The 16,963-nt window shown below is 42.2% G+C and overlaps 1 protein-coding gene across 3 annotated transcripts in view; it reads right to left on the reverse strand.

The window, feature by feature from the left end:
* Positions 1-6,545: 6,545 nt before the first annotated feature.
* RASGRP3 (RAS guanyl releasing protein 3) overlaps positions 6,546-16,963 on the reverse strand; it is a 56,606-nt gene continuing 46,188 nt past the window's right edge. For all 3 annotated transcript variants that reach the window (XM_079297741.1, XM_079297740.1, XM_079297739.1), the window contains 6 exons: positions 15,518-15,633; positions 14,507-14,654; positions 11,005-11,041; positions 8,460-8,585; positions 7,597-7,961; positions 6,546-7,285 (listed from right to left, as the gene is read on the reverse strand). In XM_079297741.1, coding sequence (XP_079153867.1) covers positions 7,277-7,285; positions 7,597-7,961; positions 8,460-8,585; positions 11,005-11,041; positions 14,507-14,654; positions 15,518-15,633 — 801 coding nt within the window. In that variant the 3' untranslated portion in view covers positions 6,546-7,276. The remainder of the gene's footprint in view (positions 7,286-7,596; positions 7,962-8,459; positions 8,586-11,004; positions 11,042-14,506; positions 14,655-15,517; positions 15,634-16,963) is intronic.

Here is a 16,963-nt window from a genome sequence, read left to right on the forward strand (position 1 = left end):
ATTGCTGCTTCATAGAGGTTTATTGATGATTTTTTACAGCAGCATTCTCCAGAGAAGGTGTCTCCCCTGTGGGAGGGTAATAACCTTGTCATGAGCATTAGCTGGTGACTAGCTGCATTCATGCAAAAATTACTGAGGTTTTTTTAAAGAATTAGGGTTCCTGCAGTGGGGTCAGTCCTGGACTAACAAATGTAAAGAAATTGGCAAATTAAAAGAGCCTTTTCCTGGGAATGCAATCTTTTCAAGATTACTCCTGCTTTTCTTTACACTCCTCACTGCAAAGAGGATGGTGTTTTCTGTCAGTGCTTTAAGAGTGCAGTAAACTTGTTCCTAGCAAGAGAGAACTCAGGAGGCTCTTCAGACAGTCCCTGCTGGAATTACATCAGCACCTTCGGAGATGGCTTTCTGTGCCAGAGCTGCCAGTTCCTCTGCAAGGCTATAGCTGGTGCTGCAGTGAAGAGTGTCACCTTTGCACACTGTGACATGGTGAATTGATGCTGGGGTGGGGTAGGAGCTTCCCCTTCCTCTTCCCAGATAGCCTTTTCTCATCAAAATACGTTGCTTCTCCTCCTCCCTCTTCCAGGACTTGGGGTAAGCCAAGTCCCAGTTTATTGCAGTTTGAGGGGGAAAGTTTAAAAAAAAAAAAAATCAGAAGGCAAAAACAGGAGGCTTTACTCTTCCAACAGGAAAGAAAACACTTTGCTTTTGCCAGCTGTTGTTGTTTTTCCTTACTCTATTGTTTCCTCCTAGTGTGCTGTGACTTCTTTGTTCCTCAGAGAAAACAACCTTTGTATATGTGGAGAGAGCAGCTTTGATTAATGAAAGCAAACAGCCACTGCTTTGTTATTCTCTGTATGATGCTCTGATATTTACTGTTTTCCAAACATGATTCCTGCACTGCTGCACTGGGAAGAATCTCTTAAATAGAAGCTGGGAGAGGAGAGATGGTTTGTGGATATTATTAGACTGTGGTGGATTGGATATATATGCTTGGTTTCATTGTGCATCTTGATCAAAAACAGAACTCCAGCAGATTAAAAAGGCAATTAAGTAAGCAAGCAGGGGGAACAGTGTTCTTCCTCTTGGCCTTCCTGTTCTTGCCACTCTTCTACAAGCTGTAGGCATCTTGTTCTGTTTTTTCCATCTGCCTTTTTTTCTCTAGCAGCTTTTGTTTCCTAAAGGCTTCACTTGCATTGCCTTTCCACTCCCTCTGTTAGAATCCCTGTCTCTCAAGCATTGTCACTGTGCAGTAACACAGCTATGGGGAGAGGGGGGCACACTTGCTTCCCACATCAGGTGTATTACTCCATGGCTTGGAATACCATGATCCAGATGCACTGGGTTTTCTCAGCAGGTCTGAGGAAGAGATAAAAATTTATTTCTTACTGTGTGTAAGGGAGTACCACAAGAAGGGAAAGTGGGTCAGACTGAGCTTGCACCATACATAATTCACCCCAGAGAGCCTTTTGGCTTGTAGCTGTTCCCTGAATAGTTTTCTCTTTAGCTGGCTGGTAATCTCTTGCTTGATGAAATTCCTCTACTTCAACAGCCAAAATCCTGAAGTGTGCAGCTCTGTGGTGATGTGCCATGATGGCTGATGGAGAGGGGCTCCTCAAACTATGCATTAGGCTTCTCAGCCTGAGCATGTGGGTAACCTGCCTTAAGGCTTTGGCTGTGTGTCTCCATGAAACTGTTACTTGCATCTGAATTGAGGAAAATGGCAAGTGCCTCAACCAACCTCTGCCTCTATTGGAACCTAGGGGCTTACCAGTCAGGTATCTAAGATAGGACTGGGGAGAAGGGAAGCAAGATTCATGACAGTAGTTATGAGTAGTGGTTAGAGCTTGAAAAGTCTTGTGGTGAGGAGTATTCTCTTTGACAGGTTATGCACCTAGGAAATGAAATTTAAACTGCCGAAGTGGGAAGAATGCAGTGGGGAATAAGGATTCTCCCTGGGATCTGATGATTTTTGAGTGTCCAAAAGGCTTGTGTCAATTCTTGGGGTATTAGAAGTTAATTCAGCTTCCTGTTAGGTTAATGGAGCCTGCAAACAAAAGCTCTCAAATACCTTTTTATTGAACAAAATTTAGTCTTAGTTCTGCTATATTTAGACTTCAGTAGAGAGTCCTGGTGTTGTGAACTGTCAGGCTTGTGATTCTGCTCTCTCTGAACTTTGATTTCTCTGGACAATAGGAAGGGTACGGATGTATCAATGCATTTTTAAGGTTGGGTGTGATTTAGCCGTCCCAAACAGGCTGGCTCCTGCTGAACTCCAAGTTTGCTTTACCAGCCTTCTAACAAACCCTTAGGTTAGAGTCACAGCAGTGTTGTGATTTGAGAGCAGTGTGCCCGGGTGCTTCCCTGTATAGGCTCTCAGCATACTCATGTGCTTGCTTATTTCAGGTTACAACTTTTCAAGGAGACAAAATCTGAAAAAGCAAGTGCTATTACCAGCTGTAAACGTTGGCTTCTCACCTCTTTGGCCAAAAATAAGTCTCACCTCTAATGGCTTGACAAACAAGGGTAGAAGGGAAAAAATATTTTTCCTTTGTGTTTACTTTGTGCTTTTTACAGCTCTGACTGCTGTCAGTGTCATTGTTTCCCCTTTATTGTCCAGTAATTTCCCCTTTAGTCCACGTGGGTCTTTCCCACAACAGAGGAGAGAAAAACAAGTACAAGAAGTAGGAAAACACTATTGTAAAACCAAAGAAAGAGGGTGTCTGCCTGTGCTGTGGGCAGGTGGAAGGTCATAATTCGTTTTCACACATGAAACAGAGATAAAGGTGATAAGGCCTCTTTAAACTTTCCGGCATTAGCTCCACTCATGGAAAAAGCAGATTTTTTGGCTAAATTTCATACTGCCCCAGCAGTAGCCTTTTACTGATGGCTTTTCTGTCTCCTAGGACCAGATTGTCAGCAGCTGTAAACAGCACTTCGAAGTTCAGCACACAGATTTTCCAATGAGTTTAGCCTGTTGGCTGCAATGCTTATTTTGAAAATCCAGATCAGTGCTGATAACTCAAAAACTTTTTCCGAAGTTGCATCCATTTGCAGTGATTCTGGGTTAGCTAGCTCTTTTGTCAAGGCTTTCTTGAGAAGTACTTGGAACTATTTTTTGTGCTCTGTGAATGTTCATCAGTTAGCAGGCTGATGCTGAATGAAGCAAACTTGATTAGATTTTCTTGTGCTGTAACAGTAACAAAACAAACCCTTGTTTCTCCTGCCTCCTGTCTCCACAAAATATGCATTCATTCCTTCCTTCCCTCCCTCTCTCCCTCCCCCCTTTTGGTCTCCATTGGGATTCCCTTCCATTCTTGGTGTCATGTAGAGAAAGAGGTCTTTTAGTGTCCTTTTTCCTGCATTTACTCTTTGTCTGTCTTACAATTTGTTCTCTGTTTTTGGTGGGGATTTGTTTTGTTGGGTTTTTTGGGGGTTTTTTATGGGTTTTTTTGGTTTTTTTTGTTTTTTTGGGTTTTTTCGCAGCCTCTGTCCAGGATCCTTCACATGCAGCTTTCTTTCATGTGAAATCTGTATTTCCTATACAGATGCCTAAAGCTTCTAGAGCTAGTGTCCAAGGCTGCAAGATCCTCCTGTGAGTGCTCAGGCTGCATCAGCCAAAGGCTTCTGGGCTTCCCATGAGGAAGACCTTGATGGGGATGCATAAGGCATGCTTTCACTTTGACTTCTGTAGTGGAGTCCTTGAGCAACAGTCCACAGAGGTGACAGGCCATTTAATTTTGGAAAAATGTAAAATTTTAGGCAATAACTGCCCCTAACCTTGTTGTGCAGCTCAGCTCACCTGCTGTACTGAAAGGAAAATGGCTCACCTTTCCCAGCTGGGGAAAATCCATGCTTCAGACTAGTTCTGGTCAGCAAGCATATTCTCCCTGCCTCTGCCCAAGACTTGACCTGCCTGAGGAAGGTGCCTCTGAGAAGATAGCTTCTGTCTAGGAAGAAGTTTCTTTGTAAAGCTGGGTTTATTCTTTTAAAGCCTGGGGATGGGGAGCAGAGCAGGGTGAGACTGAGGATGTTTAGAGCAGAGGACAGAGTGAGCTATGGTTCAAACCTGACTTTGCATTTCCCTCTGAGGGAGCCAGATGTCCCCCTGACTCCTTGAGAAGCACTCAGGGCTACTCCATAAAGTTGGAAGCAAAGCTGAAGCTCCCTTATGTGCAGCACGAGGCTTTGCAGAGGTTTTACACAAGCACAGCAAGTCTTAGTGGGTTTGGCTCCAGTGGCCAAATAATATCTTACAGGGTCTATCCAAGCACTTGTGTTTTTCACCTACTCCTATTGCTTGTATTCTTTGGCATTTGCAGACCAAGCTGTAAATAAGGTTTGACAAAATCTTCCTTCTTTCCGCTGTGTGGTGTTTTGGGGAGTTTGTTTTTTTAAACAATCCCTCAGTCTCCCCACATGCTTTTTAAAAGATCATGAGACAGGAGAGAATGGATGGGGTGGAAGTATCCAGCATCATTTGGGATTGTATCTGACTTTAGCTACTCCATTAATCCAGCATTCTTGTCATTATGACGCATGTTTTCCTGGACACTCTCCTGGAATTGCTGTACTTCTAGCAGGCAGGAGTTCACCAAGACCAGCAAAGACACATAGCTCAGGCAGGGACTCTGATGGGTGATGCTTTCTGCATTTTCTTAAGTTAGAGTGAACAAGAAACTCTTTGTTCCTTTGTCTAGATTGGGGAACTAAAATTGTTTTTGTGAAATAAAGTCTTTCCCCGGTTCAGAAAAAGATGTCCACTTGAAAGGAGAAAAAGATTTTCTAAATTTTGTATATTCAGGCATCCCCACAGGAAAAGTGAAGCTCATCCTGTATCAACTTCTTTGAACATTTGTTCAAGCATAGTCAGCTCTCCCTACGCAGGTTCTTGTTGTGGAACTAGGCAATTCACATTCTTTAAACAGACTGTGAATGCTTTTTAAATAAATTATTACGTTGTCTGTGTTAAATCTGTTTCTTTTTGGGGAGTGAGGGGTGTGTATATGAGGAAAATGGCTGGATTTCTACCCATTGCCTTTCTTTTCAATGGCCATGAATGCTTACTTCCAACAACACACAGTGTTCCCCTTCCTTAAATGCCTGAAGCAAAGGGTTTCCAGCTGTAGTAGGTACTTGAAATTTTCACCTATTCCTTCTCCATTTCATGAAGAATTTCAGGAAGAATTTCTTCATGGACAGGGTTGTTAAACATTGAAGTGGGCTGCCTAGGGAGGTATTGGAGTCACCATTCTTGGCTGTGTTCAAAAAACAGCTGGATGTGGCATTTAGTGCCATGGTTTAGTTGACAAGGTGATTGGTCAAAGGTTGGACTTGATCATCTTAGAGGTCTTTTCCAACCTTAATGGTTTTGTGATTCTCTTTAGAGGCTGCAATGTTTTGCTTAGCAGGATCAACTGTGTGAGCCTGCAGACTATCCTGATCTGCAACTGCTGCTGAGGAAAGCTTATAACTGACTGAAGCTACCAGGCTTGCAGGAGCTTTATTGATGAGATGAGTAAATCAAGAGCCACAAATAACTTATAAAAGCCTGCAAGAAATGAGCTGACATCTGCAGACTAAACACTGGTCAGAACTATGTGATATTAAGAATGAAGTTGCTCATGAGCATTTCATTTATAGAGCATTAAGAGGCTTATCTCAACAGCTCCATCAGCAGCCTGGATCATAACCAAATTTCTCTATTCAAATTCACCACCACATCCTTTTCATTGTGAGCAGCCGTGCGCTGTAACGGTGGCTGTGCGGTCAGCTGGCTCTGACCCCTCAGCTGACCCACCACAGCAAATCAAGACCATGTTTTTGCTAATGCTTGTTCTTTGGCCACAGCAGTATGAGTGAAGTGTGCTTCTGGTCCTCATCCTAGCTTGGAAACCAATTCAGGGCTTATTTCTTTTGAGTTTACAACAGTAAAGAGAATGTTTGATTTTTTTAAAAATATTTTTTTGTCTCCACGGAGTTACTATTGCATCTGATTCTGTTGGAAAATAAACCTGCAGGATGCAAGATGCAAATCTGGGCAGGCATCATATAGTCCCAGTGCAGTTTACAGTCAAATTATCACAGAGGAATGCAGCTGTCAGTTTTGTGTTAGGGAAGTCTATGGAATTACTCTTGTCTTGAAGGCTTACAACACATTAAAGAGTGCAATAACTTGAATTTTGTAGGACACCTTATGACTGCATGGCTTTAAGTCAGAGTCTGTGCTATATGCACACACACGCCCCTGTTGTTGTGGGGAGATGGGATATGAAGACTAACATATGCACCAGTCTTTCAGGTTTGAGCTTCGTGGTGTTTTGCTTTTCTTTCTTTTTCCAGATGAGCACTGTCCTCTTTCAATAACTTAATGGTTCTGGGAAATGAAATTTCAAACCAGACCATTATAGATTCAGATGGTAGATCCTGCCATAGCAAATTACTGATTTAGAGATTGCTCTTCAGAACATTTAGTCTTAACATGTATAGCTTTATAACCAGAAAAAATTATAACATCCACATATATACACTGACACAAACACACACACTTAAAACTAAAGTGTTTATTGTGTGCTAATGTTACCATAATCAGGGCTGGCAGAGAAGACCCTTCTCCATAGTGGTGTAACCAGACAAACACATAGTGTCTTGGAATTCCTCCAGTCTCAGCCAGCTGCTGCCTATTTGAAGGATCCCAAGTCTGGGAACTGGTATCACTGTGCTGAACACCAATACGTTCACTGTAGCAATGTAAACATGGCCAAACTTTAAAACCCCAGGTACACGAAGAATTTCAGTATAGAGGACTTTCTGAGAGATTTTTGTTTGAGATTTAATCAACACACACACACCTACTTCTTTCCTTAAATGATCATGACAAGCCTCAGTAAAGGAGTGCTATTGAACAAACTTGGATGCTTGGCTTCTGTCCTCACCATTGCTGTTGCTGGCAGACATACCAAAATGATGCAGTGCATTTAAAGAAGGCCAAATCTCTCCTCACTGGCGTGTAGAGGAAGTTTCCACAGAAGTCATACAAAAGAAAACACTGAGTGCAGAGATCTGTTCTGCTGTGGCTATGCAATGTTCATCCAAATGGCTTACTTGTGAGAAAATAAATAGTGCCTTGTAACACCTTTCAGCTAAGAAAACAGGGCAATGGTTGGGTTTAAAAGGATGAGGTATGGGAACACTCCTTATGGCCAATTGTGGTCTGTCACAGTCCATCAACACTTGCTCTAGTTGTCATCTTTAGTTTTCTGTGCTTCAGGGTGAGCAATCAGCTATCCTGTAAGCAGAAGAAAATAAGCATTTACATGCTGGCAGAGATGGTCATTAAAAGCATGAGGCTTTGGAAGTATAAACTTTATGGATGACAGCAACAGACATCAAATCAATACCCTATCCTGGCCTGGTCTCCTGTATTTGTCAGAATAGTAATTGTTGTGAGTCTGTCATGGAGCCCTGAACTGTGCAGTGCAAAGATACAACTCTTGTTTTGAATGAAAAAGCATCCTGAAATCTATCAAATAACCTTATGCTGTATAACCTTCATACTGTAGTAGATTTCAAACTGTCTTGGCTTCTTCTGGAACTCACCTCAGATTCCTGTCTTTCTGGGAGGGTTTCTATTCCATTGTGATCCTGTATATCCTGTGGGGCCTCGGCTTCTGTCTCTAGGTCAGCCTGCATGCTGGGCTTTTCATTCTCCCACTTTGCAAAGCCTTTGTTCTTCCCAGCTTTTCCATGGAATTTGGACTTCATTTTGGGGAAAGTGTGGGAACCTGAATCATTCCAGCCTGGCTCATGCCAGAGTGGTTCTGTCTGCGTTGCTTGGCTGGTGGTCACCCGCTGCAGCCGCACAGAAATTTTCCTTGAAGAGCCAGTGACAAGGGTGATAGCTCTGCCATCAAGGTCCTGGTGTTCTGCAGCAACACTGGGAAATTCAAATACTTCATCCTGGACTGAAAGAGAGGGTGGAATTGTTTAAGTATCCTGCTTCAAGGTCCTTACAAAAAGGTAACAAGCTTAGGGGAGAGTGGGGAGGTAACCCTTACATGAAGCAGTGCTGTAATTATCAATATCTATATGCTATTTAGACAGTGTTTCTGGCACTGTGTGCACAGATTTGATTGTCTCACTTTGTGCATGCTCAGGGGGTAAGGCAGTGCTAGAACTGTGCCCTATGTCTCCTTGCTCCTAAGTGACAAAAAAGGAGAAGTACAATTTCATTCCTTTTCAGCTGGGATAGGGGTGCCAATAAGGAGGATAGTGAGCCATAGACAGTACACTAAGGCCATCACTGGAGAAAAGGATGTTGTAATCTGAGGGCTGAACACAAGCCATAGTGCAGTGAAGGACAAGTACTGCTCTGTGTGTTGATACAAAGGACAAATTAAAAATCTACACTGGCCATTACAGAGGATTCCAGAAATGGTTTAAAACAGGAGAACTGCTCTCACCTGGAGGCAGAGATGGACTGCTAGGCAGAGACCCATGGTTGCTGCCTACTGAAGTTCCTCTGGAGAATTTCCTGCATGCCAGCACGAGCAGGTCTCTGCATTGCTTGTGACAGTTGGCACCACAGTCTGTGAAGAAAGGAATTGTCAAGTCGTCAAATGGAAAGCCACAACTATCTGGTAATCCCTCAGGGCTATTAGCAGGCAGATACCAAGAAGGGACTTTGAAGGAACAAAGAGTTTGACAGAAAGTGTGAAGGGTGTTACAGAAATGGATCATCTGGTGTGAAGGGCATAACAAAAATTTTGATAATTTCCATGACAGCTAATTATAGAAAAAGGGCAGCAGAAGAGAAGAGGAAAGATGATATTTTAATCATAAAATAGCCTCAAGGAAGAGATGTGGAATGGTCCTGTGATCCTATGATCCTGTGTATGCCATACATAAAACTTCTGCATGAGTCCCCCCAAGAGGGGGGTTATTTATTTGGCTAGATTTTATTTGATCCAGCAGGGCCCATTATAGTAAACAGTCTTGGTTAGAAGACTACAGAGCATCCATACCCTGAGCATCTGGAAGGGCTGCTGGAGGTCAGTGTGGACTACTGCAAGTTAAAACTAGTTTAAGCAACTCAGTAAGCAATGTTAGCACATGAATGAGCTCTGTGGAAGTGTATCATCCACTCAGAAAAGACTTTCTGAGTACCTGCACTCCAACCTTCTGCTGGGATTTAAATCACTGTGGATACATCATCACTAGGTACATTTGTCTGAAGTGTGGCTGGAGTATGGCTCTTATATGCAAGAAAGGGCTGAAGGGTGGAGAACGTACGCCAAACACAATCTGTCCCTTCTCTGTACCTTTTTCCTTTGTTTAAAAATTCCCATTTCCCTTGTTTCTCTGTTGCTGCTCCATTGCCCAACATTTTGTTCTAGGTGAGCACTGTCAAGGTGCTGCATTTCTGCATTTCTGACTCTCCTGTAAGAACCACTCTGCTCAGGGCAGCAGTGCTGGCATGATGGGTGAGAGTTCTGGTTTCTGCCAACACTTGTTCCTCCGACTAATGCAGCAGTCCATGCCCTGCTCTGGTTTTCTCTGTCTCAAAGGTAACATGCCCCCTCAGATGCACTAAAGATCTATCTTGAGGTGCAGGACTCCTTCTTTCACTTGCAGACCATGCAGTCTAGCTTTTATCTCATTACTCACAGGGCTGGGGTAAGCAGCAGGCCTGAAAGGAGGAATTCTCCTTCCCCCTGCTGTGTCAGAGGTTCAAACAGAGGAGGACAGCTCTGTGCTCAAAGGCAGAGTTCATCCCTAATGGATGTCACACTGCAGTGATGCTGGAACACAGAGCAGCTGGTAGCTGCTGCAACAAGACAGGCATCCTCACACTGCAGGATCTGAGCAAGCAGCTCTGCTCTCTTACTTTCATGCTTCATTGCCTGTAACTTTGACTTTACAGAAGCTCAGTCTCTACTTGGCCACTGCTACAGGCAGTGATGCAGGACAGAAGCTCAATTTTCAGATCTCAGATTGAGTCTACAGGCTGGTGTGACAAAACTTCACCTTCCTTTCCTCATCCTACCAGTAAAACTATAGACTGCAACCAGCCCTTTCAAAACTTGTAAGATGATAGTAATCAGGAATATCTGAATTACATATGTTGATTTAGCCATTTCCCCCATCGCATTCTGAAGAAGAGAGGTTTGTGGCAGGAGAGAGACAAGAGTATTGTGTATCCTAAAAAACATTAAGGGTGAAATCTTTCCCCTTCTCCTTGGAGTCTGTGTAAAACTAAGGGAAAAGAGTACAAATGTGAATGTTCCCCTGTGAGCAACTGAGCTACAGCTCTAGCTGTGAAAACCAAGTGTCCTTCAGCCAGAGTTGGGCTGCCTGAGAAATAAATAGGTCCAGGATTTTAAAGCCAATGAGACCACTACAATGACCTATTTGGTCTGAGCTGCTTGATATGGTGCAAGGACTGCATAAGAAATTAAGTATTTTATGAAGGCAAAGGAAAAGGATCTAAGAATTCTGGGATTTTTTATAAATTGAATGTCTGAAGAAGATCTTGCAATGACCTGCTGAGGAGCCTAGGAATTAAACATTTCTCTATTTCTAGCTCAGCCACTATTAAATTGCAAGTAGGCTTCCCTACAGGCACATGGATGTACATGACAAACTGTTGCCAGCAGACATTTTCCTGATCTGAGTCTCAGGGGATATTTTTCAGGATGTCTCAGTGTTAGGATAAGAACACTTGGTTTTCCACTTTACGAGGTCTTTACTGGTAGAAAGTGACAGCTCATGGAGTCAGGGGTTGCTTTGGACCTTTATCCCACAAAATCTGTGCATTCTTACTGGGTGGTATTTTCTCTAATGCAGTGAAACTTCATAGTGTACCAGCACTCACTGCTCATGGACATACCACATGTAGATGTAAGATGTGTTTGAACATATACCATTTTAGTTAAAGGTATGGTTGACTGACTTGAACAAAAACCCACCACCCATAGCTTGAAAAAAATCCTTATAATATTTATTTACCTTTGCATTTGTAGCCTTGTTTGATTATACCCCAGAGCTGCAAAGAAAGACAAAAGAATGTCAAGGAATTAGAAAAGAAAGCTGGAAGGAAAACAAGGTCACAATGAGGAAGTACCAATGGCTACAAAAGCACAAACAGGATACAACTGCTCTTAACACCCTTCCTGTCAGGCAGACCTCCCTCTCTAATTGTGATAAGACTTGTGTGGCTTCTCCCTTACTTCTACTACTTACTTGTAGTAATGGGACTACCAGAGAAGGAGAGACACAGATGACATTTGCTTCCAGGAACGGGTTAAAATATGCTATCATATCAAGCTTAGTGAAAACAACAGAGCATGTTCTGCTTCTAGGCTCCCTTAATGTTATCTACAGGAGAATTTCCTGTGTATATCCATTCTCCAGATAGATCACTGACCCACAACATTCAAACACAGCAAAAGAAAACACCACTGAGGATAAAAACTAGGTTCTTGGTTCCCATATTGGTTCCCAGCACACCTAGCCATTGCAGTCTGATTTGTGCACCTACATTTTCCATCTTAAACAGAAAAACCCAAACAGATGAAGAATGAAACAAGCAGAAAAGCCATTAAATTCTATCTTTGCCTTCCCCCAGAAGCTGCTCTTGTCAATGTGCACTTGCAACTACCAAATGCTAAACATCCAAGGGCCAGTGTGTGTGGTCCCACTTTTGGGAAGCTTTCACTGACACACGAGCAGGGTTGCTTGGAAACAAGGAAACTCCCAAGCAAATTGTTTTCTATGTACTCAGAAGCACTGTATCTACAGCCATGGCACTATAAAAACAAGCATTTCCACTTTTGAGAGGCTGTGAGAGGAAGTTTTTCTAACTCTAGCATAAAAGGAAAAAAAAAACCTGGGGACTATGCTGTTTGTTTTTCCTGAACTCATTCACCAGGGAGGGTGAGCACATCCAGGCAACTGAAACTGTGTGTGGCTCCTCACCAGATTTATATGTATCCACGCACAGAGAGCAGAGGGTGAATATGGTCATCAAAGAAAGGTTCAAAAGGAAAAGATGAAGATCATTAAGGGTACAAAGGAAAGAGTAAAATAAACAGAATGGAAAGATTCTGGGTGAAAAAAACCACCCCCCACACTGCACAAAAGAAATAGCAAGCAAAAATAGGGGTCTGGAGAGAGCAAAAATAGATTAGACAAGGTAGAACAAAAGAACAGAAAGGACAATAATGGGAGCTGGGTCCACAGAAGGTCTGTGGATTATTCTTTCCTTGCTAATGCTGTTTATGTGCACAGTGATCGCAGTTACTGTGCCCAGGCAGAGGCAGCGGAGCACCCGAGTCCCTCTTGAATCAGCAGCAATGACCTATTTTCCCAGATCTCTTTGACAGGATCACTGTAAAAGACATGGATTGCTACTTATTTCATTTAGGCTCTAATCTGTTCCCACTGAAGACCTCTCTCCTCACCTTCTTATCTCTGCACCTTCCTCCCACTCAAATTTGGCACCACTGTTGTGGTTACACACCACAGTGAAAGCTTAGCTGGAGTGTCATGTCATGAATTCTGACCTAGAGCTTTGAATGTGTCAGACACAGCTTTGCTGCAAAGCTGGCTTGAGCCAGCTCCAAGGTAAGAGGATCTGTGCAAATTCAGATTATAAAGCTTAGCAGGATGGTTGGTCACCTACCTGCCACGTGCTGCAACTCAAGCTTTGGGACGGAACTGCAACTGGCCATGGGCATATCAACTTTGTGCTGCTTAATGGCATTAGGTTTAGCTTGACCTTTAAAGTTTATATCGTTTTAATAACTGTGTGCATTGCACTGTCATGTCAATTCATCCTGCTGCATGGTCAGTGCACATTATTTTGACTGTGAATCAGTGCGTCAGTTTGAAATGAGGTTTCCACCCGTGGATGAGTAGCACTGAAATGCACAACAAATATGCAGCAGATTCTGTAGCTGGTTCCTGTCCTATCAGTCCAACTCGTCCACAGAACAATGCCAATGACTTCAGTGAACTGACAGGAAAAATGACCTTATTTCCATTTCCTGTACAACCCCTTACTCGTTTGCATTCCTGCACTGGATGTAATCAGGGCAACGTGAAAAATCTAACAATGGCCAATTAGAAAATTGATGCAGGACAGAAATGTCTGCAGGAGAGGACATTTCAGGGCAGTCCTTGGGCCTTGCTTTGCTGTGGAAGCTTTCCAAACACGCACTGAGTGTCACGAACACAATGACGTCTTCCCGAGGCAGCTGGAACAATGTGCTCAGGCCGGTGTCCCTGCCCCATGGATGTGCTGGAGCTGCCAGCTCCAGACCCACCAGCACACTGCTACGTCAGCACTGACCATGTCACCGCCAGGGCTTTTGCAGCTCCGGCGGAAATAGGCGGAATTCCTTCTTCCCCAGGGCAGTTATCAGGGGCAGAGGTTGCCACAGGGGCTTCAAGCATCCCAACAAAACTGACACGTTGCAAAAGGAGTGAGTGGGAAATGAGAGCATGGGCTAGAGCAGGAAGGCCAGAGCAGGCCTGGAAGGAGGCTGGGGTTTGTGCATTGCAGTGCTAGTGTTGTTGCTTTCAATCAGGAAGAAATATTGCTTAGAGTAAAAGATTATGGAATAAAATTACCACCGAGTGCAGAGGCAGATCTGTTCTGGAGAGCAGGGACAGGGTCTGAGTTTACAGCCTGTTATGTGAGCCACACACAGGCAGATGACATGGCCCTTTGTCCTTACTGCTTTAGCTGCCTAAATGTGGACACTTCATTTCAGCCAAGTGTGTCCATCAAAATAACTTCTATATCAGTAATTCTTTATTCTTTACTATATTAGGTTTGAAGTGGAAAACTTACAGAAGGTTTACAAGCAACACAAATGTCCACAAAACCAATCCTTTCCCAGATATGTACAGAGCACTCTAGTAAGTGACATCTGGTAAATTATGGCTAAGAGAAAAAGCGAATTTAAAAAAAACCAACCCAACTAATAAATCCTAAAAACTCTTATAGTACAGAAGTGCTGGATGATTCTTTACCAAATTAGGAGATCTGTTCATTCAGTAGAGAGAAAATTAGGGCTGTTACAGCCGTTCAGAGAATTATGAACATATCTATGTTGCCATGTGCAATTTCCTGAGAAAGAACAGCTTTTGCCTCATTTACATCCTCTGCTCCAGACATCTATTTTCCCTTGAGCTTGTTTACATGGGAAATCAAGCCAAATTAAAGAGCTTAAGATAAACCAAGTAAGACCATTCACATAGTCTCTGACATCCTTTAGCTAACGTAATTTTGTTCCCCTCTACAGAAATTCTTACAAATGCCAGTTTTCAGAAACTGCTAAATCAAAACTGGATAGCACAGCTACAACATGAGTAAATGTTTTGGGATTCTGAATGCCATAAGATATTATGAGACTTTAGTAATGTATGGAACCAGCTCTACCCCATATACATTACAGGCTAAAAAGTTGTTTTTAAGATAAGCTATTATTAAAATCATACTTACAAATCCTGCACAGTGCTCGCAGAAAGTCGGCTTAAGATAGGTCATTTCCTGAAAGTTATGAATAAACCCTGGTCCCATTTTACACTGAAACTGTGATTTAGCTCTCAGAAAGTAAGCCATCATTTCTTCTTTGCTTATAAGACCATCTCTGTAAGAGAAATAAAAATAGAGTAGACCTGTCACTGCTCATGGCACTGAAAATTTTGGGGTTTTCTCATTGTAGAAAGCATGCAGCACACAAAGCATTCGTACTGGGTGATATTTTGCAAAATAATCACATCCTTTGCAAAAGCTGCAACTGTCCTGGATAGAAAAAACCCTTACAGCCTTTGTGCTTCTTATCTTTCTTTAAACAGTAACACTGAACTTAGAGCACAAACCTTGTTTTCTCACCTGTTAGTGGTATGAGAGCACAGACCAGGACACTAAATGAAGGAACATGACTTATTGCTCACACAGAACAAGTGGTTTTCCCTCTGGCTGGCCACCAGCCTTCACAGCCAAAGAGATTCTGGACCACAAGAATTATCAAGCCCAACTGGCTAGGAAATTGATGTCCTTCTAGAATATTTGTTACTCCCTCTCTGCTGCATGCACTCATTTCCCCTGTGCTGTACAGAAGTTATTTGTTTCTTCAGTCTTAGGAGAGTGTGCTAGGGAAGGGTGCTAGGGATAGGGAAGGGGTTGAGTGGTGGGTGCTAGGGTTAGGATTGAGCATCTGCACTGCAGTTTCACAACACTCTTGGGTTTTGACTCAGTCCCAGCAGGAATTGTCATTAAGCTATTACAGAAATTATTTCTAAAGTACCAGATAAAGCAGGACTCCAACCTGGGACTTAAAGAACTGACTAGAATATAAGAATTTAAATGATAACAGAATTCGGCTCTCAGTAATCTTGTCAGACACAAGAAACTTGGGAGATGCTGTTTCTTCAATATTTGTATTTTCTGAATTTTTAAATTGAGGAAAAGAGGAAAAATAAACCACCACAAAGAGGTGTCCAAGCTTACTGGTCTTTGTCCAGCACACAGAAGGAGTCCAAGAAGGGGAAGTTGGCAGCTATACTTTCAAAGTCTTCCTGAGATATATAACCATCATGGTCGTGATCGTAGTTCCTAAAGACAGACTGGGGAAAAAAACAAAAAAATGATTGTACTGTTATCTAGCCTATCCTGAATCTATACAAACCTCTCCAACATTATATTTACATGTAGCCTGATGTTCTGTTCAGCTATTCAGATGCTCTGTTGCATCTGTTTTATTCCTTTTATTTTTGCTTAGTATTTCAATATGCATATTATTGAACTCTACAGGAAAAATGGCCAATTTTTAAAGAAAACTTTATGTCAGCATTTATCTAATGATGATCCTCCACACCTCTTCACACATAATTATTCTTTCTTTACTTTTCTTATTTGTTGGAAATGTCACTAAATTTCTGCCCCCGTTGAGGATATATTCCCTTTGCTTCATTAAATTTAATCATGAAAAGAATAAATAAAACAAAAACAACAGCATCTTTCCCATGAGTTTTTTAGATGGTTTTGGCTTCATTTCTCTTTTAGGTGGTCACCTCAACTCTGCCACAGTACTATTTCAATGTTTTGTTTACTAGTATTTTGACACCCCAATCATGAGCAACTTGTGGCTAACACAACCATTCTCTTCCATCAACCCACCACTAAATAAAAAAGACAAGGAATCAAATTTAAAAGGTTACATGGGTGATGGGTACCCTCCTTAGCTGCTAAGGAGTTACTGTCTTCCTGCTTGCAGAGATGTGCAAGGGCTGTAAAAGCCACATGCAATGCTGATGGGAAAAACAGTGTCAAAGTCAACATGACTATCTGAGAGGCACATAGTGAAGTACAAACTCCTTCATTAGATTAGAATCTTTTTTTATAAAGACATCAAATTAATGTACTGAAACTCTTGAAAGGAATCTGTGTTGTCCTTGTTTTAACATGAACCTGATGAAACCCATTTATATCAAATGACTCACTGATGACTGGCAGACCTCAAGAAAACATCGTAAAGAAGGAACCAAAACACAAACACAAGTAGCATTCAATACTTTTTGTAATAAAAACAATGGCTAAAAGCACAACTCAAAGCAGCAAGTAAACAACAAGTATTGGCAAAGTGAAAACAGCTGTATACAGTGGTGTGAGCCTTAAGTAAGCTATATATCCATAAAAGTCCCAAACCATATTTTAATCCTGTCAAACTCTAGATCATATGTCCTGAACCAGGCCAATATTCTGGAATGGGGAACTGCAGCTCCCTCAACTATAGAAAAAACATAAACTCCCACCCAGCACATTCTGGAAAGATTAAGGAATTATGACAGACTTCCTATTTAACAAGCTATTAAAGAGAGGTTTGGATATGGAGTCATTTTTATCAACACATATGGCACCGACAAAAGCGATTCAGGAACAGCATGTGCATTTCTG

The sequence above is a fragment of the Erithacus rubecula genome (genome assembly GCF_903797595.1).
Source record: "Erithacus rubecula genome assembly, chromosome: 2".
Lineage (NCBI taxonomy): Eukaryota > Metazoa > Chordata > Aves > Passeriformes > Muscicapidae > Erithacus > Erithacus rubecula.